Here is a 13847-nt window from a genome sequence, read left to right as displayed (position 1 = left end):
AATGCCACTAAATGAGCCATATGTCCCCGATTTTTCAATTATTTTTACTACAGGTCATAATACTGCTTGGTGAGTTAACTATAGGAAACCAGTTTTGATTTAGTCTTGGTATCTAATAACGAAAACTGTAATAAATCTCCAGAATTCATCTTTTGCACCTGAAATGTGTCATTAAGCATTTAGTAATGCCGCGATTCAATGGATCAGTTTGACTGTCATTAATTATTTCTGTCTGTATATTCCTGCCTTATCTGTCTCCTGAGTCTTTGTTCTTGTCTTGAAAGATTCTTTAACCCACATGAAAAGCTCTTTCATGGGTCTGGGTGACGGTGATCAAATAGAATCTGAAAGTGACACCTTCTTTAGGAATGATAAACACACTAGGGATAGTCATTTCTAGACTATGTTTAGATTATTCCACATACATTATTCCACAACAGTGGGCTGGAGAAGTTTCTAGAAATATAAATTATAAATGCTCAATTGACTTTATAAAATACATTTTCATAGATCGTTACCCTGTAGTCACTGGCAGTGACATAGAAGATGGGCTGGAAAGCGAGCCAGATTATGCACGTGGTGTACATGGTAAACCCAATGAACTTGGCCTCGTTGAAGTTTTCAGGGCACTTTCGAGTCTTGAAGGCATAGACAGTGCAGAGGATGATGAGGATGCAGTTGTAGGTGAGTGACATGAGCATGCTGGAGTCCTTGCTGTTGCACTTGAGGGTGACTACGTCTCTCCTCTCTGGGCTAACCTCCTTCCGAACCCCTGGCACCTCCACCAGCAGCCAGATAAGAGCCACTAGCAGCTGGCAGGAGATAAGAGCGCCGCAGATCGCTACCTGGGAAGCGGGGCTGATGAAGCGTGGCCGCTGGGCTCCATCCTTCACCCCGCTGAAGATACGAGCAATACGGTTGGTCTTGGTAAGAAGAGCTGAGTAACACACTGCGAACGAGGTGCCCAGGCCTAGTCGGCGTAGGGTGCAAACAGCAGTGGAAGGTTTGGCGATATAGATGAAGGTCATGAGGTAGCACATCAGCACTCCCAACAAGAGGATGTAAGAGAGTTCACGTCCACTTGCTTTAACCACAGGAGTCTCATTGTGCTTGAAGAATAGGCCCACTACTGACAGTGTACACAGTATACCAAGGCAGGAGATGGTGACAGGCCCAATGGCCCAGGCATCCTCCCAGCGGATGTATTCTTCAGGCAGATCATAGCAGCCAGTCAAGTTAGCCAGGGGCCACTGACCGAAGCTGCAGTCAGCACAGGTGAACTCATCCTGCAGATACTGGTAGGGCTGACAGGGGATACAGATCCAGCAGCACACGTCTCCAGGCTGCATACTCTTCACCTCGTTCTTCCTGCAGGGGTCGCTACACTGGGAGGTGGGTGGTACGTGGTCACGCCAGGGCACCAGGGTGGTGTTCAGGGTCAGGTTTTGGTCCCAGTAGCCAACCTTCTTGTAGATGAACTTCCCTTCTTCTTTGTGGTAATGAAAGATGTTGTAGCGGCTGATGCTGTCGCCAAAAGAGTCAAAGCGCACCATGTTCTCCGTGTCTGCAGGTCTGAACGGAGCTGGTAGGAAGCAAAAATACAGCAATGTTAAAGCTGTAAAGGATTTAAAAAACTCTTGGAACAATAAGACAAGAATAATAGAAAATAAAAAGGCTGAGGGTACAATTTATTTTGTAACTAAATTAATTTACATGAATTTGTGGATATACCACTATATACCATCCTTTACCCAGCTGACGGATGGGATATAGTAGTAATAACACTAATAGTACTGTACATTCTACTAGTATTTTTATTGATGCTTAAAAACATTAAAATAAGATAAAATATAAGCATACAATTACTAAATTGAAAAAATTTAGTACTAAATTACTAAATTAACTAAATGTTAATACTCAACACAATGTTTTTTTCTACCATGTAAGCTCATCTAAATGTAAGTATTCATTCATCCTACCAACATCCAAAATTGTCAGAATAGTATGTTCTAGAACATAATAGTATGTTCCCCTCCCACTGATTCCTCCATGCTAATTCATGAATTATTTTTGCTAACTGAATAATTACAAAGCCCTTTTCAGTGCTGCAGAGGAAATCATTTGAAGTCTTAATCCAGTGCCATGCTTATTTGCAACCACCATGCTGCTTTACATTAAAACCTTCACAATGACTTTAATCCCATTCTCAGCTATTTAAAACAATTTCACATGAAAAAAGTTACATATAACGCAGGTATTCTTGTTAGAGTGAAACATTTTGTCAGTGTTTGCTTTCATTGCTGTGCTTACCTTCAAACTTGGTCTTCAAGATGAACTCCTTGTAGAACCTTTTGCCATTACCTGGTTTCATGGCATCACAGACCTTGGATGTGTTGGAGCACACAGCTTGCCTCATGTTGTGCAGAGCGTAGGCCATGGCATAGACTGCATTTACCACAAACATGATCTTGGACTCCTGCTCAAAAGTTCCATCTCGTAGGCTGTGTTCACTGCAGCCAGGTTCCTGGAGGCTACAGCCAAACCGGTGCTCCCAGAACTCTTTGAACCATGGGTTCCTTGTGTTTGTGTATGGGTTCAGCTTGGTGAAGTAGTCTTCAAACTCTCTAATTGGGTAGGAGGCCAGCTCAATGGTGAAAGCCCTGTCTGCTGCAGTCTCACTGCCTCTCACCACACTCTCCTGCGCTCCCCATCCATCACTGGCCACCCAGGTGAAGGTGGCATTCATGCGAGTAGCAGCCACCAGCAACTCACGGGCGTCTTCACTGCGGGTGAACAGGACGACCACCTTGGCATTGGACTTCTGCTGCAGAGAGCGGATCACATTATCATAGCTCTGGAGGTTCATGGAGCGGCTCACCTTGGCTGAAGTGGCGATGCAGATCTGGCGAGTGCGGGCCTCCTGGTGGAAGGCATCAATGCCAGTCTCACCATAGTCGCCCTCTGACGCCACTGTAGACACGTAGGTCCAGTTGAAGTAGCGCAGGATCTCAGCCATGGCCTTGGCCTGGTAGAAGTCAGGGGGCACAGTGCGGGCGAAGTAGTCGTAGCGGGTCTTATCGCTGAGCTTTGAACTGGTGGAGGCATAGCTGATCTGAGGGATCTGGAACAATCGCAGGAGGTTGGCCACCTGGAGAAAGAGAAGGAAAAAATTTCATTAGGTTTATTTTGTGGTTCATTTAATACTTGCAAGCTAGCCTTTGTCAATCTAATTTTTAAATATTTCTTTTATATATATATTTCCCTTTTATTGGATATTTCATAGTATGGAGTGACACGAACCATGGCAGAAGCATGACATTTCATGACATACATTGCTACATGGTATGCATCTTAGACTGCTCACCAGAATGTCCTGGGAAATCTTTATTTGATGAGGTAAGTTGTATTTTGTGAAATTTTAGCAGTAGTTGCTGCAGGCTAGTTTATAAATTGCATGGGCTAATGTTAGTCATAGGAGCTGATTATCATTGGTGATAGTGTTATAGTTGGCTTGTGAGAATTCCTGCCATTGGCATTTATAAACTACTAAGTTAAGAAAGTTTTTTTTAATCCTACAGTCGCATAGCTTCTTTAAACATGCATTTTTTAAACACAATATTGTGGTTTAAATGACACCTATGATAGCTGACAATTTTGAGTCAACAAAATGCTGCAATGCTGCATTTCAAATCTCTCAAGTCTTTTTGCTTTTTAACCTGTAGATATCCATCTGGTCTGTAGGTGAAGTGGAGCCATTAAAGGGCAGAGCTGCTGTCTGATGTGCCTCAGCTCTGGCAGAGAATGGCAGTGGAAACAACCACAATTCAGTGTTCCTCTATCTCAAACTGTTTACTCTGTCAGGGATCCACATCACCAGCAGCTAGTGCCACAAATCCCTTCATAGATAGCGCCAGATAACAACGGCAACAATGGCACAGAGATAAGAATTTTATCAGTGTGTTTTGCTACTTTAAGTGTTAAACCCATTCTGTAAAGTCATTCAAGTCTCACAACAGATTCTGTCAGACGTTATGATGCCCACCTAACCCAGACAAATATATTGATTTCCTTGTGGAGATGATAGTTGGTGGTGCTGAGCTGGATGATAATATTTGGCTTGAAACTCAGCAAGGCATCCATGTTGGACACAAGTCATAACATAAAATCATGGCAATTATTTTCCCACACAGCCTTACACAGCTAACTATGACAGGGAGCTGGTAAAACTTTTTGCAGGATTCCTCATGAGACACAGTGGTGATTAGTGAATACCCATGAGCTTCAATATGACTACCTCCTCCCTCAGGCATTATTGTATGCCTGGAGGCTTCCCAAATAGCATCCCCATGGATGTAATTGGAACCTTCCACACTCACACTAAGTCCTATTAAAATTATCGTTCTCTGTTACAGCTCACTCCTTCCAACCCACGAGAACTTAAACAGAGCTATCAATCCTTTTTGTGATATTTTAAATCTCAAGTGTTACATAGCCTACTGTATGTGAACTAGAATTCTGCATGTGGTGCATACCCTGAACATGTTAATCAACAATATTTTCTTAGTCGCGCTAGTGGCATGGCTCTAGGGGTGGCAATGTAGGTCTGTCGGTCAGTTGGTCCATCAGTTTGGTCCAGAATGAAATATATAAAAAACTAATTGGTAGATTGCCATGGAATTTGGTACACAGATTAATGTCCCCCTAAGGGTCAATTGTAATAACTCTGGTGATCCCCTGACCCTTAATCTAGCGCCACCATCAGGTCAATTTTCTTGATTTATGACCAAACTAATAATTCCTATCAGCCTCAGCTGTACTTTGTGTTACGCTAAATTGTTAATGTTAGCAAGCTAACTTCTAAAACCTTTAAAACCTTTACCAGCATTTGTCAACATTCAACATTCAGCATACAACTGCTCATTTTTTTAATTATAAAAAATTATGGAGCATAATCCAACAAGAAAAATTTTACAAAGTGATTCAAATAATAGAAGATGAACATGAAATGATGAAATAATTACGTAATGAGTAAATGAAAACAAAAATCCTTTATCACAATAACTATCTATAATGGTGAACATGGTAAACATTATACCTTCTAAACATCAGCATGTTCGCGGAGTCATTGTGAGCATTTTAGCATGCTGATGTTAGCATTTAGCTCAAAGAACCGCTGGACCTACAGTATAAGTACAACCTCACAAAGCCGCTAGCATGGCTATAAACTCTTTTTCTTGTTTATTATTTACTTCCATTTAAGAGTTTTCTTGCACTACTCTCTGATCGCACAATTCTCTCCTCCTCCTCCTTCTCTCCTGGCCTTGCTATGGCCAGCCTTAATATAAAGTGAAGCATTTGTTAACTTATATTACTGGACTGATAAAAACAGAGGAGAATACTTGGCATTGTGTATGACATTAACCCTGATTTGCGAGCGGCCGTGTGCCTATCCTCCTTTAGTTAAAGCACCCCAAAGACAAGAGACAGCAGAAAACACAGGCACACTATAAGCTCTTGAGGGGATGAATAGAGTAAATATGATGTATTTAGACAAGCGCACTGCACTCAGCAGTAGTCTTCACCACTGTTTCTAGAAGAATACAGGGCAGAGGTCTCATCAAATTAGCCATTGAGAGGCAAGATTTCCATTGATAATGTATGGGGAAGCCTGATTGGATCTCTGCATATACTGATTATGTTGCCTGGAATATATACAGTATTTTGTATGCAGCAGACTAACACATGAGCAGCCACAGTGAGTCAGTCAGTCACACTTGCATGGTAATAAGGTAGTTTCCTCTTGCAGGGTTTTCAGACAGGCAGTGGCCTTCATCAATAGATTCTTGGAGAAGCTTGACAGCGCACCTTTCAGGACGCCACTGGAGTGTGTGACAGTAACCGTCTGTTCGTCCTCATGCAATACTTCCCTCTCGCTCTCTCCATCAACAAGTCAGATAAGACCACAACCGCAGTACTGGCTCAGGGATATCATACTGTAAATTTGCTCTTGTTGCATGAGGTTCCACAAACTCCAAACTTGCATTTCATTTCTTAATTAAGTCCCACAACTGTAGTAGATGGTACAGTTTGCAAGGAGCTTTGCCAGCACTTTGACTGACACTAATTTATTTAAGACTCACACTAACCTTAATCATTACCAATACATACCTATAATTATAGACTTAGACTTTACCATAGCCTGAACCCATCCCTAGTAAAGACACAAACCACTTTAGCTTGTTTGGATTACAACTGCACTAATTTGAGGCACCAATTAGGTGCTCTTCACGATCAACTGGTTTAAAATCCAAAAGTGGTTCCCAAATGTGATATAGCTTGGACCACAGTATATAAAACATAATACATGACAGAGGCATATTCACACTGCTTGTTGTGTGAGGACAAGTATGTACAAGTATACACAAAGAATTGCATTATTTGCAAATCATTGCATTAATGAGATTAATGACCTCATTAGTATTACAGATTATATCTAATATATCATGATGATTATGGCAGCACATTACGCAGTTAAGGTTTTGTTTTGGTTATATTATTTAGTAGGTTAATTAGTGAAACAGTGATTGTTTTCTATAATGTTTCCTTATAAAGTAGAAGTTATGTATGTTTCCTTCCCTTCAGTGTTCCTTTAAACCCAAACTGTCAAGTCAGAGTCTCTTGGCAGTATAGGAAGCAGTAATATTCTCCATTATACACACAGTGCAGTCATTGCATAATATTTTATACTACTCTACAAATACTACAATGTCACCATATATCAAGAAAAAGAGTTTTGCTGATTTTTTTGTCGCACTTATGCAATTAGGTAGGTTTTGACCAAAGTGTAAATAAATGGAATAGTTATAATGTATTTTATTTATATTTCATTTCTATTATTATATTGCAGATTGAGTTTATATTTCAAACATTAATGTCCACGAGAGACTCTGTGTGCAGAGGCAGTTTGTTTAACTTTCATAGTAGACGTAGTTTTTCTCAATGTAATTCCACTGGCTTTTATTAAATTAAATTTGGGACTATTTATTCATATCTTGCACTGCACTCTAACTGCTCTGTAATTTTTATTTTCCTGTTTAATCTATCTTTTTCTATTTCAACTTATTTTTATCTTCAATTTTATTTTATTGAAATCCTATTTATGTCTTTTTATATTGTCTTTTGTTTCTTTTATATCTTGTCTTAATGCCTTTTATGTCTTATGTAAAGCACTTTGAATAGCCTTCTTGTTGAAAGGTGCTATATAAATAAACTTGCCTTGCCTAAAAGACCCCCTCCACTCAAAAATGTGTTTTGCTTATTGCTTCTTCACTTGGATATTTGACCTTCACTATGCAGACTGATGTATGAGTGCACGAGTTTGACGTTTGAAGGCTGTTTTCATATTCACCTGCTGAAGTGGGAAAGTTTCTGTGTGCTCATCTTAAATCTCAGTTTAAAATATGTACATACGAGCATGATTTGTGACATCATAACCGGCTTGGAAACCAATCGTGGTCCAATTTGCAACTGATGAGCATACACTACACTAGACTTTTCAGTAAAGTAGGAGACATCTTGTGTCCAGCAGTTCAACTCTTTCTGGATTTTTCAATGAGGGAAAACGAGATGTAGTTTTAAGAAGTTTTTGTGGAAAAATTATATCAGACACATACTTATTCAAAGCAGAATATTTTTAAATGTCTGGAGTGTATATTTAAATAAAAAATGTATAGGTCCCTTAGCTTTCTCCCTCACTTTTAGCACCAGTTTTACTCTTCCCTATGTTCCCTTTATGACACAAGCTTCAAACAAACAGCCCATGAACAAAATATAGTGTGTGCTTAATGTTTACAGTTTGCAGTGTTTATACAGCTAGGTCTACGGTCACCTCACACTATGTTGTAGCACTCTCCTGTTAATCTTTACTGCAGTAGTAAATAATACTATAGCTATCAAAGTGGTTAAACATGTCAAAGAAGGTGGACTGCAGTGAGTGCTGATATTTCAAGGAAAAAGGGAACAGATAAGATGGGAAAGTGAAAGTAGTAGTGGTGTCTAGCTTTGGGAACTAATAAATACGGTAAATTTGTGTCAATATCTGTTTAGTCTATACTATCATAATATAATCAACAGAAAAAAGCACACAAGTAACATTTTAAAGCTCCTCAGATCATAGTCTTTAGACTTATGAAACCATAAGCTCTTCTGAGTTTGAAGTTAATGCTTGATATGATGTGTATAAGATGCATTGAGGGAAGACATGAGACGGATGGGCAGTCTCTTACTCATGCATCTGTCATGATTTCTTTCAACATGGAAAGCCCATCTGTATGTCCCCGAGGTCCCTGTCAAGCTGAGCCCTACAGTGGATACAGTAGATGGCATGCAGAGTGAAACTTCAGGATGTACAGTGCACCAGCCCAGCCACTTACCAAAGATCCAGAAATACATGTTATGCATAATGCACATCGCTACTACGTTTGGTATAATGTATTTGAATTGTATTAGTAGAATGTGACTGTTGCAATTAATAGCAAAACATTGGATACAAAAATACTAATAATGTCCAGTGTGAATCGTAGAGGTGTTTTCATAAGTACATCCAATACTGTTCATATTGCAAGCTACATTGACCAAAACTGTGAGCTAGCATGTGTTTACTGATGATATTAATTAATTAATCTGGTTGCCGAGGAAAAATGTATTCAACACAGTAGTTAAATTCTGAGGCAAAATACTAAATCATTAACTAATTAAATGATTTGTTTGTTACATAAAAAACATAATGTTTCTTCCTAGTGTAGTACTTTCAAAATGCCATCTAATTCCAAAAAGAAACACAAATGTTGTACAAACAGTAGCCCAAATGATCCATGCCTAGCTTGCGTTGGGTCCAATTTGGGAATAACCTATTTCAATTTCTGAAGGTGAGAAATTATTCCTGTAGAAGGGAAATCACACAAAAATGCAGCAAGGAGGGGAATAATAAAAATGCTAATAAAGCTAAGTCTTAGCTGTCCTGGATGCCAAAAAACAACCAAAAAAAAAAATATATATATATATATATATATATATATATATATATATGCCTTTCTAAGTGAAGTGGCATCAGTTCATATGAAGATCTTGAAATATAATTCAATGACAGCATGTGGTTCTGGTCATTTGAATATGATTAATTTGCTTATGTGGCATAAGATATCAGAAAATAGTCCTCAAAGGCAATGACACGTTTGCATTATTTTATTGTATAGGCTACATTTTTATCCAAATATGAGAGGAAACAGCATCAAGGCTAAATCATACTATGGTCGACTGTGGAGAGATGGCTGAAACAGCAGAACACCAGTGTGACTTAACTGATCGTGCAACATCAAAAACATACAGCTTAAATGAAAGAAGCATTTTCTGTGCTCATCCACTTGCATTTAGTTTGTTCTTTCTAAGACAATTTGAGTCAAACCCAAGCACCAAGTATGAAGTTCTTCAGTATGATTGCAGTTACTCTCTCCATCCAAGGCTGATTCTTCCAAATTGGAAATTGGATCAACAACTTCACAGTGCAGCACACCTCTGATGCATTTGCTCCTTTGCATTTGTTTTTGCCAACTGATCTCTCAGCTCCAAGTTCAACTTGGCATTTTCTTGTTTATACCTACCGCCAGTAAAGGAAAATCATAGCAATAGCAGTGTAGACCGTGCAGCAGCAGTTTTATCATAAATTTGCTGGATCAGCTACACATCTGTCAGTTGATGGATTATTTTTGATTTGAAGGAGCTTTGTTGGATCCTGCCACCCTACGTTTTAAACAGAGTGTAAATAGGTGTAATTTTATGGGAAGATGGGAAGACAAATGTTCCTCCATTCATTTTATGTAATATATATATATAAAATTTTATATAATATATATGATTTGTCCTCAACTAACTCGGCCAAGTGCCCTACTAAAGCATATGGGAGAGAGAGAGAATGACTCCTTCTCCTTGGTTCTACATCGTGTTCATACTTTTGAACATGCTAACTTCACTTTGCATGTTAGCATGTTAATATACCAATGTAAATAAATAAATGGATGTTTAAAGGGGCAATAGGCCTGTGTAGATTTGACCAGAATTTTATTTTAAAACATTCAAAAAATGAACTAACCTTATCAAAATAATGCGAAGAAGTAACAATTCTGACGTTATGTCAATGATGTCAACGTATGGTGTTGCAGAGATATCTACTAAAATGAACCCTCCGTGTTTTCGTTTTCACCGGAGTCAGAGTCCTGGTCGGAGCCACTGTAAATCACCTTGGTAATATATTCACTGTCATCAAACTGACCTCTGTCGTTCTCGGAAGCTGTGTTCGGTCCCGGTCTGACCTTGTTCACTGGGAGGCTGCTGATCCTGGTTCCATTGCCTGCTCACCCAGCTCCGGTTCTGGTGCCCATTTCCGGACTCAGTCAGCTAATAGGACCGCTAAGTTAGCTGCATGGCTAACTGAGCTAACTAGCTAATAGCACTTAAAAGCAGTTATGATTTCATATGTGATATGCAGCTCCCTATTTTTTTGGAGTATGAATTTGACAGGTGGAGAGTAGTCTCAATTCTTACATATTGTCCCTTTAAAGGAATAGTTCAACATTTTGAAAAATACACTTTGCTTTCTTTCTGGGAGTTAGATGAGAAGATCAAAACCACTCTCATGGCTGTGTGTTAAGTCTGGAGCTAGAGTTGAGAGCTTAGCTTAGCATAAAGACTGGAACTAGGGGGAAGCAGCTAGCCTGGCTCTGATCAAAGTTCAAAATACATCTACCAAAACCTCTAAGACCAAGTATTTAATTTGTTTAATCCGTACACACACAGATGTAAAAACATCAATTAGTGGGTGGCTTGCTGTATTCATTTCTTGACGAACCACAGTTTATCCATCCACTCAGTCTGACTGTGACAACAAGACTGTGTCACTGCACCCTGCTAATCCAACTCAACAGTTTATTGTTAACTGTATTTCTGTCAAACTATTCGTTTAAATGCTGATGTGTAGCATGATAACAACGTTACATTCATATGTAAAAATCTCTAGGTCAAAAATTTAAACTTGATCTATTTATTTTTTTATTTGGATATTTTGTTATTTTTATGGGTCTATACAATCAACACTGTCTCATAGAAATGACATGTATGTGCAACTAATTTGTAACAGCAAATATGTTTTGAAGTAAATGCCAACCAGATTACATTTTCTATTAACATAATGAGGAAATGTTAATGTGTTTCAATGTACCCAACTGAATTACCTAAAATATTCAGTGCCAAGAACGTATCCACCATCACGCCTCCACCTCCACCCGGACCAGAGACTGAACAGCTTGGGCTCTTCCATTTTCTCATGTATAGTTTTACATATAGTTTTAAATCTGGACAAAAACATATTTGACTATTAACCTCCCAAAAGTTGCATGTAGATGTGAATGTGAATATGATTGTCTGTCTGTTTGTCTGTGTTAGCCCTGTGACAGACTGGTGACCTGTCTAGTGTGTACCCACCCTGTGACCCTGGGACAGGCTGAGGGTAGCGGACGCCAACAGGCTCAACAAACTCATCCGTAAGGCCAGTGACATTGTGGGGGTGGACCTGGACTCTCTGTCGGTGGTGTCAGAGAGGAGGATGCTGGCCAAACTACATGCCATCCTGGACAATGTCTCCCACCCACTCCATGACATGCTGGTCAAACAAAGGAGCACCTTCAGCGGAAGACTCATCCCCCCAAAATGCACCACAGAGCGCCACAGGAAGTCATTCCTGCCTGTGGCCATCAAACTCTTTAACTCCGCCCTCTAAGTGTCAGGGGAAACTGGCACTGATATGACTCAACTGGACATTGGATCATTAACATTACTGCAATACCTGAAATATTGTGCAATATTCTCAATATTCTCTTACTCCTGTGCAATATACCCTGTTCTCAGTTAATTATTCCATGTTTGTTGATACTTATTAAACTATATTACTGCTGTGCAATAATATACCGCCTAATAAGCTGGTTAAATCTGCTACACTCAACTTGACAGTACACATGATTGCACTACTATTACTTATATTATTACATTGTACTGTACACTTACTTAGCTTTATACTTCATACCCACTTATACTTATTTTGATTAGGTGTATTATAGTGTATCATTATTTCGATTTGCTTGCAGACTTATTATTATTATGTCTATTTCTATTCTATTAGTACTTCTTCTCCTGTGTGACGTGATAGTGAGCAGCTGTAACAAAGAGTTTCCCCTCGGGGATCAATAAAGTATTTCTGATTCTGATTCTGATCTTGTAACAACATGAAAATATGTCATAATAACATAAGAATATATCTTGTTATAACATGAAAAGGATCTTGTAAAAACAAGAAACCTGACTTGACTTGACTGTTGATACTGAACATATCAATAAAATGTTCACTGACTTCATGTATTTAATTTGTTTTCTGCCAAAATATCTGGTTTTGCAATAGAGTCTCTGCTATTAGTGACTACAACATTATTAAACTTTATTATGATTATGTTTAGGCACTCATAGAACTTGGTTAAGGTTAGAGAAAGATTATTTGCTTGGTTTAATACAGAAAAAGTTCGCAGTGACTTCAGACACACCGTTTTTATTAACATTTAATCGAAACCACCATCTTTACTTAACCTTTACCAAAGTGCTTTGTTGTCCAGACCTAACCTCAAGACGTGAACCGTGGTCTCATCCACCCTGACCACTTCTATACAATGCATGTGCGGTACATAAACACGGTGCTTCATTCACTCAAAAAAATGTTGCCTCTGAACATAATCCAGGCAGCAATCACATTTGCTAACACAACATACTTGGCAAAAAACAATTTAGTAATATATAAACAGAATTTCTAGGCAACAGGATTGACACAGTGGGCGGCGAAATATATTTTGATTTGAAGATATGGGCAACAATACGAAATATTTTTTTAAGTAACTTTTGGCCTGATTTCAGAATTTGATATGTTCTCATGTGAGGTATTGTTCAGTGAAGGCAAGACTAGGTATTTATATAACACATTTCTTTACAAGTAAACTCAGTGTGCTTTATGTGAGCTGCATTTGCAGACACCTACCCACCTAAAGAATCCACACACACAAACACACAGAGACATAAACACAGAAGCACACATACAACAAAGGCCTGAACAAAGGATAAGATATCCAAAGCTGCAGATGCAGATGTTTCTTAATGCATATATTCATGTCTGTGGGTCAGAGCTGTGACTTAATATTAGCGCTTGTATAGTTGGGAATGCAGCAGTAAGTACTGTGTGCTGATCTGCTTATATGCACTATTTCAGGAGGAGACTTATTCACATTAAACTTACATCTATTATTTCCTCCCACCAGCAAAACAATGCTCACCACAAGAGCGACCTTTCGAACCACTCTCAAGTACAAGGATAAATCTGAGACAAATGTTGCTCTTTATCATCTGCTTAGCTTAAAGCTTTGAAATATCATTTCTAGCCTCTAGCACTTATGAAATAAACTTGATAAGTCCAATCATTTTTACTGTTATTGAGACTGGAGTGCAGTGCTCCTGTCACACAATCTTAAGCACTGTTCTAAACAACAGCCACAGGTTCTGAGCAAAGACTGGTAATTTATTCCTGTGATACCGTGTGAAAAAAACAGAAGCTCTAAGACAGACAAGATGAAGGAAAGTGCGTCTGGAAATCGATGGGCTAGCAATATTATTGACCGTGTGGGTTGTGACTCTAATCAACCTTCCAGTCATTACCATGTTTCCCTTCACTTTGAATGACATTCTGATGTGCTAATTAGGGA

General features: G+C 38.9%; 1 protein-coding gene across 2 annotated transcripts in view; it reads right to left on the bottom strand.

Annotated features, from left to right (window-relative positions):
* Window positions 1-13847, bottom strand: part of grm2b (glutamate receptor, metabotropic 2b) — a 29393-nt gene that overhangs the window by 4828 nt on the left and 10718 nt on the right. For both annotated transcript variants that reach the window (XM_044166392.1, XM_044166388.1), the window contains 2 exons: window positions 2311-3148; window positions 519-1582 (listed from right to left, as the gene is read on the bottom strand). In XM_044166392.1, the coding sequence (XP_044022327.1) occupies window positions 519-1582; window positions 2311-3148 (1902 nt within the window). The remainder of the gene's footprint in view (window positions 1-518; window positions 1583-2310; window positions 3149-13847) is intronic.

The sequence above is a fragment of the Siniperca chuatsi genome, linkage group LG2 (genome assembly GCF_020085105.1).
Source record: "Siniperca chuatsi isolate FFG_IHB_CAS linkage group LG2, ASM2008510v1, whole genome shotgun sequence".
In the NCBI taxonomy this organism is placed as follows: Eukaryota; Metazoa; Chordata; class Actinopteri; order Centrarchiformes; family Sinipercidae; genus Siniperca; species Siniperca chuatsi.
This window is presented reverse-complemented; position numbering and strand designations above follow the sequence as displayed.